Raw genomic sequence first — 19,272 nt, forward strand, 5'->3', positions numbered from 1 at the left:
AAAATGTGAGGTTTGAATACACAAAGGGAGGTCGGAAAATTGAGAGTCCACCTGATGAGAAGGATTTAGGAGTCACGGTGGACTCTAAACTATCAACTTCCAGACAGTGTTCAGAAGCCATTAAGAAGGCTATCAGAATGTCAGGTTATATAGCGCCTTGATGTGTGTGAGTACAAGTCACAGGAGGTTCTGCTCAAGCTTTATAACACACTGATGAGGCCTCATCTGGAGTCCTGGGTGCAGTTTTGGTCTCCAGGCTATAAAAAGGACATAGCAGCACTAGAGAAGGTCCAGAGAAGAACAACTAGGCTGATTCAGGGCTACAGGGGATGAGTTATGACAAAAGATTAAATGAGCTGAGCCTTTATAGGAGATGAAGAGGCGACCTGCATCTGTGGACCCCCCAGCCTGCCTTCCTTCTGGGAAGCATCTTAATAATTATTTTAAAAGGAAGAGCTGAACTTCATTTTCCAGTGGCTGCATCTCTGCCAGGACCTTTGGATGAAAGAAGCTCTTGGATGAGATTGGATTCCCTGAGCTCAGCCGACGTCCAACACGTACAGTACTGTGCTTAGCGTCACGTTCGTGGTCCGGAGTGCTGGTTGGACTTCATCCCAGACATGTCCTCAAAGTGCGCGTCCCACCGCCTGCTGTCAGCTTTACATCCTGGCATAGACCAAAGGCTGCCATCTTCATCCAGTTATTCAGAGCTATTTAAATCCAATTGCCTGTCACAATCACTGGGCTGGGGTGGCTTTTTATGATGAAGTGCCATTCCTCAGAATGCCAAAGTTTGGGTAATGAGGCTGGAAATTGAAAGTTTCTGCCACAGATTATTAAATGGGCAGATTTTCTTCATAAAGAGAAGGCAGCATTTTATTTCAAGCTCTCAAAATCTCCAAAACCTTTTAATCTAAATCACGGCTGCAGCGAGCAACAATCCTGGCAGCATCAGAAGGCAAAGACAGGAGCCATACCTGCAGGGGGTGCCAGTCTAACATAAACATACACACCCATGGGGAGACGATTTAGAACCAGGCCTGCCATACCATTGAATACACCAGTCACCAAAACCTGGCATGACATTTTAGTCACCAGTCAGTCTAAACTGGAATGCATTTCTACTTGTCAATCGACAAAACAAAAAATTAAGTTGTCAGTCTCATCTGAAATGCCAGTCTAATCACCACTTAGTCTAACCTAGAATGCCAGTATGTTGGCCAAGTCATTTAAACTAAAATGTCATTCTAATTGCCAATGACTACTGTAAGCCAGGAATGAATGCCAGTCTAATTGCCACTTAATCTAACATGGAATGGCAGTCTTATCACCAAGTCATCTAAGTTAAAATGACATGCTAGCTGCTAATGGCTAAACCAGGAATGCCATTTTAATCCTCAATCAGCCTAACTTGGAATGCCAGTCTAATTGCCAAATTGCCTAGCCTACATATGGCATTCTTATTACCAATAACTAAACCAGGAATGCCATTCTGATTCCCAATCTACCTAACTTGGAATGCCAATCTAACTGCCAATCAGTCTAACATGAAATTCCAGTCTAATTGGCAAGTCATCTGACTTAAAATGCCATGCTAACTGCTAATCACTAAACCAAGAAATACCATTCTAATCCTCAATCAACTTAACTTGGAATGCCAGTTTAATTGCCAGTTAGCCTAATATAGAATGGCAGTCTGTTTGCCAAGTCATCTAAATTAAAATGCCATTCTAATTGCCAATGAGTAAACCAGGAATACCATTTTGATTCCCAATCTACCTAACTTGGAATGCCAGTCTTATCGCTTGGTCATCGAAGTTAAAATGCCATGCCACCTGCTAATTGCTAAACCAGGAATGCCATTCTAAGGATAGACAGAACAGAAAAGGAGGTGGGGTTGATGTTTATGCCAAACAGGATTTAAATGTAAGTCCTCTTCAGTTGGATGATGAGCCCCATCTTAGTGAGGACATCTGGCTTCGCCTGGATAATATTAGGGAAAGAGGTCTTATTTTAGGAGTGTGTTATAGACCACCCAATTCAGACAGTCATTTCAACACACATCTTTTTAGCAATATCAAAAGGCAAGTTTACAGGGAGATATTATAGTCATGGGGGACTTCAATTATCCAAATATTAACTGGAATTAACCTTGCAGATGGAGGAGCACAAAAGGAATTTTTAGACGTATTCAGTGACTGTTTTCTAACACAGCATGTTAAAGCACCAACATGGGGTGAAGCTTATCTGGATTTAGTATTTTGTAATAATCAGGATAGAATTGAGGGTGTAGAGGTGATTGGACCACTAGGGTCATGTGACCATAATGTAATACAATTCTCGGTATTTTGTAAGAGTGCAGATGCAAAAACTAAAATTGTTAAGCTGAACTTTGGTTGAGCTAATTTTGAGCAGAAGCGACAAAGTCTAAGTAGGATACACTGGGATAGGCTTTTAAGTGTGGAGACAGTCGAGGAGCAGTGGAACAGGTTTAAAAATGTTTTACATGTAATACAGGACAGATACAGACCTAAATTTGGAATTCATAGGAAATTATAAAAACTCCACGGTGGATTAATAAAGATTTAAAAAGGAAGTTGCAAAGGAAAAAAACTGCTTTATAAGGCATATAAGACTAATGACTGCAAAGTGAATCGTAGAGCGTATGAGAACATGAGGACAACCATTAAGAAGGATATCAGGGAGGCTAAAAGACAGTTGGAGAGGAATATAGCAGATAAGGCGAGAGACGACCCTAAGAGATTCTTTCAGTATTTTAGTAGTAAAAGAACAGACAAGGAGGAGGTCAAGTGCATCAGAAATAGTAAAGGGGAATTAAAAGATACAGACAGTGAAATAGCGGATGCCCTAAACTTACATTTTTCTGAGGTGTTCACAAGAGCAGTAACAGGGTCTACTAAGGAGGTACTGAGGGATTTGGAAATTGTAGAGGGAGAAGTGCTGCTCAGATTAAATAAAATGAAATCAAACAAATTACCAGGACCAGATAATATTTATCCTCGAGTTCTTAAAGAGGTTAGCGAGTTCAGATATAAACCCTTGACACATATTTTTAGGAAGTCACTGCGCACTGGAGAGATTCAGAAGGACTGGAAAATGGCAAATATCATCCCATTATATAAAAAGGGTGACAGGGCAGATCCAAGCAACTGTAGGCCAGTAAGCTTAATGTGCATCAGAGGAAAATTAATGGAAGAAATTATTAAGGATATACCTGGCAAGGACAGGACAGAGAGCATGGGGTCAGAAGAGGGAGGTCGTGTTTTACTAACATAATAGAATTCTATGAGGAGGCAACAAAAGGATACAATTAAAGTGGAGCAGATGAGATTATTTATCTGGACTTTCAGAAAGCATTTGATGAGGTGCCACATGAGAGGTTGGGCATCAAACTAAAAGAAGTGGCAGTTCAAGGTGTTCTGTTAGCCTTCTTAATGACACCTGAACACTCTCTGCCAGTTGACCGTGTCAAGTCCTCCTTATGAGAGGGACTTAGGAGGACTTGACACGGTCAACTGGCAGAGAGTGTTCAGGTGTCATTAAGAAGGCTAACAGAATGTCAGGTTATATAGCGCCTTGATGTGTGGAGTACAAGTCACAGGAGGTTCTGCTCAAGTTTTATAACACACTGGTGAGGCCTCATCTGGAGTCCTGTGTGCAGTTGTGGTCTCCATAAGGACATAACAGCACTAGAGAAGGTCTAGAGAAGAACAACTAGGCTGATTCAGGGCTACAGGAGTTATGAGAAAAGATTAAAAGAGCTGAGCCTTTACAGTTTAAACAAAAGAAGATTAAGAGGTGACATGATTGAAGTGTTTAAAATTGTGAAGGGAATTAGTCCAATGGATCGAGACTGTTATTTTAAAATGAGTTCATCAAGGACACGGTGGACACACTTGGACACTTGTTAAGGGTGAATTTTGCATAAACATCAGGAAGTTTTTCTTCACATAAAAAACGATAGACACTTGGAATAAGCGACCAAGTAGTATGGTAGACAATAAGACGGTGAAGACTTTCAAAACTTGACTTCATGTTTTTTTGGAAGAAATAAGTGGACAGGACTGGCGAGCTTTGTTGGGCTGAATGGCCTGTTCTTGTCTGAATGTTCTAATGTTCTAATCCTCAACCAGGCTAACCTGGAATGTCAGTCTAATTGCCAAATTGCTGAGCCTAAAAATGCCATTCTAATTGCCAATGACTAAACCAGGAATGACATTCTGATTCCCAATCTATCTTTACTTGTAAAGCCAGTCTAATTGTCAAGTCGTCTAACTTATAATGCTTATAATGCCCCCACTCTTTAACAGTCAGCATTATTCTCCAAGGGGGAACAATGGTCAAGGATTTGGAAGACACTAAAAGAGGCAAGATTGGGTTGAAAGGAAAAAGCTTTAAGAAACCCTGGTTTATAGGGTCACTGGCTGTGCCACCTGTCTGGGAAGAGTTGAAATCTAAATAATCAATGTAGAGCTCAGTGTTTACTAAGGATGCCTTGGGATCTTCAATGACCACAGAAAGTCATATATCTCTGCCATATGCCATTTGACATGGGATTCATAAAAGCAGCATTAATGTTTGTTATGCACCATTTGTTGGAAAGACAAATTCAATGCATATGTCTCTGTTATATTCTGTGTTGTATACAATTTATAAAAGCAGTGTTAATGTTTGTGATACACCATTTGTTGGAATGACAAATGCATATGACTCTGTTATATGCCATTTTGGTATGGGATTTGAAAAAGCAGTTTTAATTTTTCTGATGCACCATCTGTTGGAATGACAAATGCAATACAATTTACAATACAAATGTTTGTGATTATCCATCTTTTGGAATGACAAAGGCAATACATATGTTTCTATGATGTGCCATTTGTTGGAATGACCAAGATATTACAAACAGACAGACACATGTCTGTTTATTAAGGTGGATTATTGTTACATGTGCAGAGTACAATAAAATTTTTACTTGCATTTTTACTTGCATTTTATTAGTTAGTATGTGCCTAATAACATACAAGCTAATTCAGAGAGAGGATGCAAACTAATGCGGTTCAGGACAGTAAGGTTAATGGTGAACAAAGGCACAATGCTCAGCTTCAACTTTGCTGTTCAGCTGATATTTTGGAATTTTTTTGCAGGGAGAAATGGGATTTCCGGGATACCCTGGACCTCAGGTATTTGTATTTTTAACTCTTTTCCCTCTTGCCTGATAGAGTGAACCACTGGCCTGATTTGCCGAGATATCTCAGATGGTTTAACCAAATCTTCTTTTATGGACTCTGATACACCAACGGGTGGTCCACATACAGTCACCCCCTGCTCTGCAGGCCACTAGATAATTGGTGTTTTCTATTTAGCTCAGTGGTACAATTGGTGGCTATTATTCAGGAGGTCTCAAGGTGGGACAGCATCACTCTGAATGAATTGCTCAGGAGAGACAGTCTTGCCAGTCTCTGCAATGCCATCTGTATTCTTGTTTGCCAATACTATTGGAGTGCCAATGCCAATATATACAGAGTTGTCCTTCACCCAAGGGTGTCTCTAAGAGACTCCACATGTGGAAACAAGACTCCCAGCTTGTCTAATGAGTAAGCAGTCATACTTCTGGTGTGACAGGCCTTGGTGTTGTGGAGTGGTGGATGGCAGCACCAGTCCTACTAATTTCTGCCATGCTGACCATAGGCTGATATTAAACATATTTATTGTTTGGTAGCATGTGCTGCAGTTTGTTTGGGCAATGGCTTGACCTTCTAGAGCCCTCCAGGGTGAGCTGTAGGATTAGGTGCAGCAGAACTCTGCCATCAAAGCAGCTGCTTATCAATGCCACGACCATACCAAAGTGAAAACTGTGGTATGATAATAATGGAGAACATCTTGCTGGCCGAGCACCAGCCATACTCTTCCTAACTGCTTTATGTTTGATTTTCAGGGAGATGACGGCGATCCCGGGCCTAACGGAGAAAACGGATTGAAAGGCATTCGTGGCAGAAGGGTAAGGTGAACGTTAAATGTAGACCACTCAGCTGTTGGTCAAATGGGAACTGAACATGGATGGGGTCCAGAAAATGGTTTTGGAGGAACAACCCAATTGTGTGGCTGTGAGAAATCATTAAAGAGGTCGAAGGAGTCCAGAATTTCTGGAGAAACCATAGGGAGGAAAACTCAACATGGGGAGGGACTGGACTGGGAAGATGAAAAATCAAGTGCCTTGGAGCCAGGAGTGCCAACCACTGTGCCACCCAATTAAAACAACTAGGAAAACAAGAATTACGTCAGTTATGAACAACAACGTTACAAAATGTTTGATATTGGAAGAAAGTCATTTATTGTCCCTTTTATCTTACAAGCCACAATGAAGATGAATTTTCAGGCTTACAAAAAAACCCTGTTATGATATGCTTGCGTTTAAAAGAGTCTTCTGCATTGCCCCTTCGCTTTTGGAAACATAACTGATATTCCTTTTAGGGCTTTTTCATTATGGAGAATTTATTTCTTATGTTTATTTTTATGTGTAGGATTCGTTTTCTTCATACTTCCCGTTCTGTCATGAAGTTGATGACCAGAAAAGCTCAATGGGTTTTGTCATTGACGTGTCTGCATGAGGATCAGCACATCGCATTTCCTAGTTGTCCGACACTGCGGATTCAAAACAGAATCTTTTCTTGTGCTTCTTTGAGATTTACTTCTGTTCGTGGCTTTAGAGGTTTGCTGATAGTTCTGGACTATGATGTGTGAGTGTGGATTGGCATCCCATTCAGGGCTGCTTCATATCTTGAGACCCTGAACTGAATAAAATAAGAAATGGATAGATAGGCAGATTCTTAATCAGTTTGAATATTCCATTTATATGGGAATATGATGTATGATTAATTATTGGGATCAATTGTACCATTTTATAGAGAGGTAAATGGTATCTCCTTTGACTTTAGAATAGAGTCCCTTTCGGAATGACGTGTGTCATGATTAATCACGAGGTCAGAACGGTGGCACAGTAGTCACAGATGCTCCACCATAGCACCTGAGTCATCATCAATATGGAGTCTACATGTTCTCCTTGTTTGGGCTTTCTCATCAAACTCACACCACAAAGACGTCAGTGTTAGGGTGACTGGAAACCCATAGAGGTGTGTGGAGTCAATGATGTCAGGTGTGCAGAGCACATGCATGTGCTAATCCACGTGTGGCACGCCAGCACTCTCTGGTGCCCTGATTCACTTGAAAGGTGCTTTATGATAGATAGAAAGATAGATGTGAAAGGCACTATATAATATATAGATAGATGGATAGATTTGAAATGCACTATATAATAGATAGATAGATAGATAGATGGATAGATGAGAAAGGCACTATATAATAGATAGATAGATAGATGGATAGATGTGAAAGGCACTATATAATATATAGATAGATGGATAGATTTGAAATGCACTATATAATAGATAATGTGAAAGGCACTATATAATAGATATATAGATAGATGGATAGATGAGAAAGGCACTATATAATAGACAGATAGATATGAAAAGCACTATATAATATATAGATAGACAGATGTGAAAGGCACTATATAATAGATAGATAGACAGATAGATGAGAAAGGCACTATATAATAGACAGATAGATATGAAAAGCACTATATAATAGATAGATAGATAGACGTGAAAGGCACTATATAATAGATAGATAGACAGATAGATGAGAAAGGCACTATATAATAGATAGATAGATGTGAAAGGCAATATATAATGGATAGAAAGGCACTATATAATAGATAGAAAGGCACTGTATAATAGATAGATAGATTGACATATGAATATGAAAGGCACTATATAATAGATAGATATATAGATGTGAAAGGCACTATATAGTAGATAGATAGATATATAGATAGAAAGGCAATATATAATAGATAGGCATTATATAATAGATAGACGAGAAAGGCACTATATGATAGATAGCTAGCTAGATAGATAGATAGATGTGAAAGGCAGTATATAATGGATATGAAAGGCACTATATAATAGATAGATAGATAGATGTGAAAGGCACTATATAGTAGATAGATAGATATATAGATAGAAAGGCAATATATAATAGATAGGCACTATATAGTAGATAGATGTGAAAGGCACTATATAATAGACAGATAAATGTGAAAGGCACTATATAATAGATAGATGGATAGATGTGAAAAGCACTATATAATAGATAGATAGATGAGAAAGGCACTATATGATAGATAGATAGATGTGAAAGGCACTATATAATGGATAGAAAGGCACTATATAATAGATAGATAGATAGACATATGGATATGAAAGGCACTATATAATAGATAGATAGATAGATAAATAGATAGAAAGGCACTATATAATAGATTGATAGACAGTGTGATGGACGGCCGGCAGCTGATGCCGGCTGACACATCCAGGATGCTAGATGGCGTCTTCCCTGCTGCCTAAAGGTGCCCCGGATTCCCGCAGGGCATCATGGAAGATGGAGCTTGGCTTCACAACCCTGCTGGGTACCCTGGGAGCCACCATGTGATGTTGCAGGGAGACGAGGGGATTTTTGTTTCCCGTATAGGAACAGAAGTACTTCCGGGCTGAAGAAAAATGTAATTATCCATCTGACCCAGAAGTGCTGACAAGTCACGTGAACAGAAGAGGAGAAGCACTTCCGAGTCAAGGACGATATAAAGGACTATGAAAGACCCAGCAAGCGAGCTAGAGTTGGGAAGGAGTGTGACGGAGCTGCTGGGAGGAGAGGAGGAAAAGAATTGCATTATTGATTGTGTTTATGGTGGTGGAGGTGCTTTGGGGCACTGTAAAAAAGAAAATGAAATTATTTCTTAGTGCTTTTAAACCTGTGTCGGCATCTGTTGGGTTTCATGGGGCAACAGCACCCTCAAGCCTCCAATCATTGACAACAGATAGATATGAAAGGCCCTATATAATAGATAGATAGACAGATAGATGAAAAAGGCACTATATAATGGATAGAAAGGCACTATATAATATATAGACAGATAGATGTGAAAGGCACTATATGATAGGTTTATACAGTTGCTATTGTCACATGTTCAGAGCCCTGTGAATTTCCTTTTTGCGTGTGCTAATCAACAGAGCTTTACCTCGAAAATTCCATCTCTTCTACCTTAAATAATTACCTGGACCTTGAATCTTCCTGAGTTGAAAAATCGCAGAACACCCCATTGCTGTGTTCTTGTGCCAGCTGCATGGCTACATGGAGACATTTCTCACTAAACAGAGAATTTAACAGGTCAGCTCATTTACTACATTTTTCCATGCATCAAAGCAAAGAGACTGTCAGCTAGCGGAATGATTTTAGTGTTAAACAGCCGCATTCCCCGTGTTGAATTACTTCTTGTTTTCATGACCAGCTGCCAATTAATAATGAGATACAAATCAGGGATGGAACAAAATGACCCAAATTACTCATGGAGCACAGAGAAGTGAGGACAGAGCCAACTTGTTATTCGTCAGTCCTGTATGACCAATGGAGAGTGAAGACCTCGTGGTCCAGCAGTACAGCGACGCCACACTGTAATGGAAATGGAGCCGGCGGTGTGGCAGAGAGATGGAGGCTGTGGACTTGAAACTCTGAGGCGGCTGTGTGTTCATGAGCAACTCACTTCACCTGTCTTTTCTGTCAGTCTATTTTATAGTGCCTTGTATGACATTATGGCTTCTTACTGTTTTCATTCCACTGTGGCAGGCGCTTTTATAGTCAAGAGTTTATGTTTTCTGAGAATATCACCAGCATGACGCGAGCTCAACTCCTGCTTTCATGTCATCTTTCCATTATTTTTTTTCCAACCCTTATAGGGAATATGTAAAAAAACACATCTCTTCATGCCCAAAGTAATATAATATAATATAATATAATATAATATAATATAATATAATATAATATAATATAATATAATATAATATAATAATACAAAACAAAATCAGTAATATAGATGTGATATTGAAAGTAAAAAACATACCAAAAAATGCATTGCCATTCACATCTATCTATCTATCTATCTATCTATCTATCTATCTATCTATCTATCTATCTATCTATCTATCTATCTATCTATCTATCTATCTATTATATAGTGCCTTATCTATCTATCTATCTATCTATCTATCTATCTATCTATCTATCTATCTATCTATCTATCTATCTATCTATCTATCTATCTATCTATCTATTATATAGTGCCTTATCTATCTATCTATCTATTATATAGTGCCTTATCTATCTATCTATCTATCTATCTATCTATCTATCTATCTATCTATCTATCTATCTATCTATCTATCTATCATATAGTGCCTTATCTGTCTGTCTGTCTGTCTTATCTATCATAATAAAATGTCTTAATTTGAAAACGAATGTCTTCATTGTCTGTTAGTATAAAATGCTACTTTTTCTTATCCTTATAAATTTTTTGTTTATTGAGTTCCTTTGCAGTGTCTGCTTTCCCAGAATTTCTGTAGCAGAATTTCTTTTACCAGAAAGTTCCAAAGTCTCACTCAGTTTTCATGTATGTGTAATTGGTAATTGTGCCAATAAAGTGACTAAAACTGAAATTTGCTGAATATTTTTCCACCTTTTAGGGGAATGCCGGTAATCCCGGTAGGCCAGGAGAGCCAGGAAGCGAAGGTCCCATGGGAGCCAGGGTGAGTATTAAACTCTTATGTGTGTGAGTGTCTGAGTTGTCCATGCCCCCCAGGATGGTGATCGTTCCCAGTGAAGTGACGTGCCCCACGTTGGACTGACGTCCACCACATCTTATAAAGTGTCACCTCATGAAAGCGTTTGGCGAGACTTTTTTCTTCTGCAGCACCAAAGTGACGAAGGACGAGGGTCTTGGCTTGGGAAGGCAGACGGTGGCCTCCTGACTCTTCTGTGTTCCTTAAGTTGTCCCTGCAGCTGTGCTCATGTGCAGCCCATGCGGCTCAGTTGAGTCACAGCACCGCGTACTAAGAGTGGGACTTGCTGCATGATTTTCTGTTCCTTCCTGCACATTAATGTGTTTTCTCCACAGGAAAAGGCCCCCCACTTGTTGCAAACTGTTTTTTTGTAATGGCTGCCGTCAGTGCTGCACGTGAGTGGCAGTTCTGAGGGGTGTGTGGCAGTCGCACCAAATTGCGTCATTGAGGTGACGACTTGAACTCTCAAGTTGGTTGTTATAAAAGTGAAGTTTTTTCCACAGAAACTTTTTTTTTCTTTCGGGTTATGGATCTTATCTTTTGTTTTTTGACTCACACCTCGTTCTAACGTATTCATTACGACTGCCATCGTGATTCTTTTTGTCTCACGTCATTCACTAAATGAAAAAAGCAGGTCTGTCCATTTTCCACGTCAGTACTGGAAAGACCAAGAAGAAAAGTCAAAACCGACTTAGACAAGAGCAAAAGCTGTAAATGAAATTGGGATCGAAACACAAAATCCATCCATCCATTATCCAACGCACTACATCCTAACTACAGGGTCACGGGGGTCTGCCGGAGCCAATCCCAGCCAACACAGGGCGCAAGGCAGGAAACAAACTCCGGGCAGGGTGCCAGCCCACTGCAGCGAAACCAAAATCAAACACAAAATAGATCTGAATGACCAATTCGGACCCTCAATTGCCAACCCAGAAGCTGACTACAATGTCACACCAATGATAAAGAAAGCCATTAACTCGAGGGACGGCGAGTCCTCGACAACTAAATGGCCAACATGCACAAAATGGTGTCAAAAAATCCAAGAAGCGTAAAATAAAAAATCAAAACAATAACCAAAGGATTTAAATAAAGAACCAAATTCACTTCAGAAGATCCTGAAGAAACGTAACCTTCCTGGACAGTCGTTAGGTTAACAAAGAAAAATGTGTTCTTTGCAAAATAAATTTAAAACAACATCAGTTCTTGACAGACCACTCACTTGTTGCTTGATTCTGTGACGGTCTGGGTGGGCTTCACTGCCCCTGCCACCTGTCAGACCCAAAACTGTTGATAATTATGAACTGAGATGAGCAAATGAGGACTCACACACACACACACACTCACACTCAAGAGGAGGTGAGAAGAGCAAACTGCAGAGTCGGTCAGGGGTTCAAATCCCCATCATGCAAAGCAGAGCAGTGCTCCAAATTGTCAAAAAATTAAAAGCAAAATATTGACGATAAAAACAAGTGAACTAGTGGAGGATAAAGGAGTCATAATAAATAAATGAATAAATCCAATTGCATTTACCACTCCCTCTCCGTGACAACTGACGTCTCCCGACAGGCGCAGCCAACCCCCATCTGGCCCGTGCCCCTCACCCTCTCTCCTTTGAATTCCACTGGGACCCCCCAAACCTTGGTCTGTCTCCCATCCACTGTCAATTCATGCCCTTAAGGTGGCCGCCCACCCAGAGAGGTCGGTCGCTGCTGTTCCAGAAGCGTTGAGCCGGAGCAACTATGTGACCCTAAAGTGGCAGCTCCTCCACAATTTGGCCTCCATATCCTTCTCGATTATTTCCTTCTTGTTTTTATCCCCCCGTGTCCTCCCTGTTCCCTGCCTGTGTTCCTTTATGCACCTTCTAGGGTTGTAGGTGCTCTGATTACGACCTTCAGAACTCCAATGAGGTAATCAACCAAACCACACATGTCTGCAAGTTAACCCCCTTGGGGCGGATCGCCCCATCAACCGCAGTCCGTCATAATAAAGTCCACACATTGTCACAAAAACGACCATAAGACGTTGCGAAGGTTTGGGGCAGCCACCCGTATGATTGTTCCCGGCTGCAAAACTGATTAATAAACAAAGACATGTTCATTCAACTGAGTCCAAAACAGAACTGATTCTCTTCAGGAAATATGGCGGCTTTAAAGGCCAGCGAAGGAAGTGATGTCATCAACACTGGAACTGGAAATGACGTCATTGGCTGCCCCAGAGCCGGGCGGGATTTCCCTAGAATGGTCTGCAAAAGATAGAGAGGGAAAATTAGTGCACTTCGCCACCCCCTGGTCTGGCATGGTATCACATGTATACAAGCCCTTTAGTTGTCTCCTAAACACACGTGTGTGACAACACCTGCGCCCCATCAAAGCCTGGGCGCCCCTTTATTTATTTCTTTGAAATGGTGTAACTCTACAAACCCCACTCTTCCTCAGATTCCTGTAGATGAACCCAAGAACTGGAAAATTCCAAATGCCATGCAGGAATGTGTAGAGTATCACTTCTGTCTTTATACATCTTTAGGATTGCAGTAGCCATCATAAGCGGCAAAGTGGGCACAGAACTACCGGAACAAGCACAACACACGGCTAACAGCTCAGCAAAATGTCCACCTATGAGAAGAAACGAGTCCAATGATTTGTTTTGTTCAATCAATCAGTTCAGTTTACCACAGGTGGACCTCAAGCAAGTTCTGGAAACATCTTATGGAGAACTAAAGCCAACAGGAGGCACCTGAGCACAACTTAAAGTACCATGGGAAAGGGTCTGAATACTTCTAGGAAGGAGAGAACATCAGAACACTCTAGACGAGAACAGGCCATTCAGCCCTACAAAGTCCTCTCCACTTATTTCTTCCCAAAAAAAATCATCAAGTCGAGTTTTGAAAGTCCTTAAAGTCTTACTGTCTACCACACTACTTGGTCGCTTATTCCAAGTGTCTATCGCTGTTTGTGTAAAGAAAAATGTCTTAATGTTTCTGCGAAATTTACACTTCACAAGTTTCCAACTGTGTCCCTGTGTTCTTGATAAACTCATTTTAAAGTCACCATCTCGATCCACTGGACTAATTCACTTCATGATTTTAAACACTTCACTCAGGTCTCCTTTTAATCTCCTGTAAAGGCTCAGCTCTTTTAATCTTTCCTCGTAACTCATCCCCTGTAGCCCTGAATCATCCTAGTCGCTCTTCTCTGGACCTTTTCTAGCTCTGCTATGTACTTTTTGTAGCCTGGAGACCAAAACTGCACCCAGGACTCCAGATGAGGCCTCACCAGTGTGTTATAAAGCTTCAGTGTCACCTCCTGTGACTTGTACTCCACACATTAAGGCGCTATATAACCTGACATTCTGTAAGCCTTCTTAATGGCTTCTGAAGTCGATTAGAGTCCACTATGACTCCTAAATCCTTCTCATAAGGTGGACTCTAGATTTTCTGACCGCCCATTGTGTATTCAGACCTCACATTTTGGCTCTATTCAATTAGGGCGCGCACAAAAAGGCGAGCTTCAAAAGGGCGACCTCAACTGGGCGCGGCAAATAAAGGCGTTCGTAGATAATTTAGTTCAAATGGCTCTGGAATATGTGAGGAGCAACAAAGGTGCAGATCTACTCGTAGTCGAAGGCTGCACATTCAGAGAGGAGAAAACTATCAACGGGAAACACATCTGTAAATGCACTGAATACAGGATTGGAAAATATTCGTCTCGCTGTCATACCAAAAATGGATTATTCGTCAAGAGACCATCTACGCACAACCATGTTCCAGATGTGGCGAAGATCGAAACAAGGAAAGCAATAGTGGACATGAAACAACGAGCAACTTCTTCTACTGACGGACCGCAGGAACTCGTGGCTACAGCAATCCAAGGTCTGTCATCAGCGGTCGTTGGACACCTGTTTTAATATTCTTGCTTTCGCGTTTTTATACGTTCAATCATTGCCTTTATCTCATAAATTTTCTTCACAAATTTGTTCCAGAAATAGTTCGTTAGAGGTTCATGCATTAATTAATTGGATGTTTTAATATTCTTGCTTTCGCCTTTTTATACGTTCATTCATTGCCTTTATCTAATAAATTTTCTGTAATAATTTTGTTGCGTTTGCCTTTATTCGCTGCGCCCAATTGAGGTCGCCCTTTTGAAGCTCGCCTTTATTTACGTGCCCTTATTGAAGGATACCTCACATTTTCACTTCCTATGTGTAATTCTTTACATTTACTGACATTAAATTTCATCTGCCACAAATCTGCCCAAGCCTGTCTGCTATTCAAGTCCTTCTGTGATGATATAACAGATTCCAAATTACTGCTAATCAACCTTCCTTGGTATCATCTGCAAACTTAACCAGCTGGTTACTTATATTATTATCTAAATCATTTCTATATATTAAAAATAGCAGCGGCCCCCAACACTGCCCCCTGCTGGTCACCACTCTTAACTATAGCCAGTTCTGATGAGGTTCCTCTCACCATCACCTTCTGCTTCCTGTGTCTGAGCCAATTCTGCACCCATCTGCAAACATCACCCTGAACTGCCATTTCTTTTAGTTTGATGCCCACCCTGTCATGTGGCACCTTATCAAATGCTTTCTGAAAGTCCAGATAAATAATCTCATCTGCTCCACTTTGGTCGTATCCTTTTGTTGCCTCCTCATAGAATTCCAGCATGTTAGTAAAACACGACCTCAGATTTCAGTTTTTGATTTTTAATCAATTTGCAAACCTTTCTGAAAATGTGGGTTCAGTTTGTCATGATGGGGTACTGAATGTGCAAGATTGGTGGGGAGAAAATATCAAATGTATCCATTTAAAATGAAATCTGTAACACAATAAGGCGTGCAGAGTGTGAAGGGGGTCTGAGGACTTTCTCGGTCCACTGCACATGTTTACTGTTTGTCATAAAACGAATGAATGAATGAAAATCTCTTTGCCACCATCTGTCGGTCACTTTGAAATGCTGCCTCCTTTTGATTATAAATGAACTTGACATCAAAATGTAAAAAACGGATGCCAGCTCAGTCCGAATTCCCTTTTGTTGTCTGACTGCGTCTTCTTTGCTTCATCTCCAGGGTGCAAAGGGACCCAGTGGAACGAGAGCAATGAGTGTAAGTGCCACATTTTCTGTCCTTTTCCGAGAGTTTCCAATGACGACTGGGCATGTCCTAATATTCTCTTTTCTCTTTGTAGCCTTGTGAACTTGTTCAGTTCGTCCGGAAAAACTGCCGTAAGTATGACCAATACTGACCTTCAAATGAAAATGAGCCAAAATCCATTGACGATGGTGGCAGTATGGCTGATGGGTTAGTGCTGTCACTGCCACCTCACAGCTCCCGCACCCAGTGTGTCACTCCCAGCCAGCGGTGCCACTCTCTGTCATACTGAGTGGTGACTTCCATACCACCCAGTATAAGTGTGTGTGCCCTCATCCTGTACCCGGTTGGTTCCCTGTTGTAGACAAACGCCTCGGCTCGCTAAAAATCCAAAATTGGAGAGCATCTAAGAATCTTCTAATTTGTAGCGATTACTTCATAGTCGCATCATCTCTGCACAAAATTCCTTGGCGTCAACTCTCAGAGTTAACCTCGGACTCGGAAGTCTATGTGATTTCGGTTAACTCTTAACTACTCCTATCATTTTTCGTCTCATAAGTACTCGCGTTGTACTTTACACACCAGTGTTAAAATGGATATTTATATGCACGCTGTGAGATTGTAATATAAAATATTGCAATCATTTTAAATGTTTTTAATGTAATTTACCTCTTTCAGGGCGGATGTCGACTTTTGTCAGCAGAGAGGGGTTTGAGAGCAGTAAGCAACTGCAAACGGTGACAAAACCCACCATCAGAAGGAAAGTTAGCTTCGTTGGTTTGACCGAGATTCCCATGCGCTAGCGGGAGTAGTGAAGAGCAAACAACGGCCAAAATGGCGTCGACATCTGGTGAGAGATTGAAGCAAAGGCACAAAGCAAAGTACTCCGTGGACGGCGTTTTGTATGTTATCGCTGAATCGGACGCTGACCTGTCGGGCTCCGATTCTAACGCAAGAATCGTGCACAACACATTTGTGTAGATGAAGACCGCCACTCATAATGACACGAGGCACAAAGCAGATTGTGCTGCGTTGTGACAGCGACTGCCGGACCCCCAGCCTGCCACGTGTTCCTACCAGCCGTCATGCCGCCCGTGAGCGTCTTGAGCCACAAGAGACTGTGAACTGGCGGGCTACAGCACCCAGCAACTGATATTTTAGGTTGATTTATGTGTGAGACCCTTACTTTGGGTGATTTTCAGAAAACTGCATGTTTTGGAAAAAATATTCAGCCCTCAAAGAGTTAATACCATATTACTGAAGAGTAGGGTACAGTCCAGGACAATCTGAAAATAAACCCGATCCACTTCTCCAGCGCTCATTCATCATCGGTCGCACTTTTGTCCACTGTAGGATTTGCGCACGTGTCACATTTCCGTTCAGTTGTTGAATGTTCCTTGCAGACCAAAGTCATTGCAAGAAGAACATCGCATCATCAGTACCCACACGGTGTACCAAATGTGCCATGTGGAACTGGAGACTAGGCATCCACTCATCATACCGGCAGGGGGCACACTGGAGGGACACCATTGCGACACTGGACTTGTAGTGAATCAAGCTGAGGCGAGATGGAGGATGCTGCCAGTAGGTTCAAGTCAAAGGACGTTGGACAAAAATAACTGAGATCCATCCATCCATCCATTATCCAACCCGCTATATCCTAACTACAGGGTCACGGGGGTCTGCTGGAGCCAATCCAGCTAACACAGGGTGCAAGGCAGGAAACAAACCCCGGGCAGGGTGCCAGCCCACCGCAGAATAACTGAGATTGGGGTACAAAATACACCAGCACAAATAGTTAAGGGTTAAACCCGAGTCAGGCTTGGGGTGACATGAAATGATATCTTTATAGTGTAAAGCCTGATGAACTGAAGGGATTGTGTTCAAATAATGCTTTAGTTGCCTCACATTTTTATGCAATCGTTTTGTTCACCCCACTGAATTAAAGCTGAAAGTCTGCACTTCAACTGCATCGGAGTTGTCTCACTTAAAATTCATTGTGGTAATGTACAGGTTATGGACCTAACTGTATTTAGTCTTAGAAAGCTGATTAAAAATTAGTAGCAATGTCAACAGTGGTGGAGGTTTGTCCTGGGCAGCTCTTAGATTCAGCAGACGGGCTCATGCACACGTTGTGTCGTTTGACGTCATTCAGCTGAAATGGCGTCACTGTCTTTTTGACGTCACTTTTTTGTTCCCTTTTTTTATGCCTAAAATTCACATTGAGTTCCGCGCTTTGTGATAATACAGACATTTGATTAGCTGGCTGTCCTGGTGATGGAGGGCTCTGCCCAAAAGCTTTGATCCTTGGACTTATCTGTGCTGTCTCTTGCTATCTCCAATTCCTTTACTATTAAATTGTAAATTGTTGGATCATTTTAAACTAAGAGTACCAGAAATAACTTCGATAAGAAGAAATGAAGAACATGCAGGTGCACTAAAGTAATAAATTATTGATAAATTATTGGTCAAAAAGAAAGAAAGAAAGAAAGAAAGAAAGAAAGAAAGATCCTCCAAATTGCCTTTGTAAATTGTAAAAGGTTACTTTATAGTTTTTTACAGTTTGTTTTATCAAAAGTTTAAAATGTAAAAACATATCAGTTTTCATAGTCATATGAAAAAGTTTGGGAGCCCCTCGTAATTCTTTCTATTTTTGTATCTCATTGGCTGAGCTTTCAAAGTAGCAACTTCCTTTTAATATCTGACATGCCTTATGGACACAGTAGGATTTCAGCAGTGACATTAAGTTTATTGGATTAACAGAAAATAGGCAATATGCATCATAACGACATTAGACAGGTGCATAAATGTGGGCACCCCAACAGAGATACGACATCAATACTTAGTTGAGCCTCCTTTTGGCCTCTCAATGCTGTCCTCCTATAGCCTCTGATGAGTGTCTGATTCTGGATGGAGGTGTTGTTGACCATTCTTCATACAAAATCTCTCCAGTTCAGTTCAATCTGATGGACAGCCTGCTTCAAATCATCTCATAGATTTTCGATGATATTCAAGTCAGGGGACTGTGACGGCCATTCCAGAACATTCTACTTCTCCCTCTGCATGAATGCCTTTGTAGATTTCCAACTGTGTTTTGGCTCATTGTCTTGTTGGAATATCCAACCCCTACGTAACTTCAACTTTGTGACTGATGCTTGAACATTATCCTGAAGAATTTGTTGATATTGGGTTGAATTCATCTGACCTTTGACTTTAACAAGGACTCCAGTCCCTGAACTAGCCACACAGCCTCACAGCATGATGGAACCTCCACCAAATTTGACAGTAGGAAGCAGGTGTTTTTCTTGGAATGTGGTGTTCTTCTTCCGCCATGCAAAGTGCTTTTTGTTCTGACCAAATAACTCCATTTGTGTCTCATCAGTCCAAAGCACTTTGTTCCAAAATGAATCTGGCTTGTCTAAATGAGCAT

At 41.0% G+C, this 19,272-nt stretch overlaps 1 protein-coding gene across 1 annotated transcript in view; it reads left to right on the forward strand.

Annotated features, from left to right (window-relative positions):
• Positions 1 to 19,272, forward strand: part of LOC114664078 (collagen alpha-6(VI) chain-like) — a 353,886-nt gene that overhangs the window by 250,416 nt on the left and 84,198 nt on the right. The window contains exons 29-33 of the mRNA XM_051936115.1: positions 5,166 to 5,201; positions 5,957 to 6,019; positions 10,659 to 10,721; positions 15,822 to 15,857; positions 15,940 to 15,976. Coding sequence (XP_051792075.1) covers positions 5,166 to 5,201; positions 5,957 to 6,019; positions 10,659 to 10,721; positions 15,822 to 15,857; positions 15,940 to 15,976 — 235 coding nt within the window. The remainder of the gene's footprint in view (positions 1 to 5,165; positions 5,202 to 5,956; positions 6,020 to 10,658; positions 10,722 to 15,821; positions 15,858 to 15,939; positions 15,977 to 19,272) is intronic.

The sequence above is a fragment of the Erpetoichthys calabaricus genome, chromosome 13, assembly GCF_900747795.2.
Source record: "Erpetoichthys calabaricus chromosome 13, fErpCal1.3, whole genome shotgun sequence".
In the NCBI taxonomy this organism is placed as follows: Eukaryota; Metazoa; Chordata; class Cladistia; order Polypteriformes; family Polypteridae; genus Erpetoichthys; species Erpetoichthys calabaricus.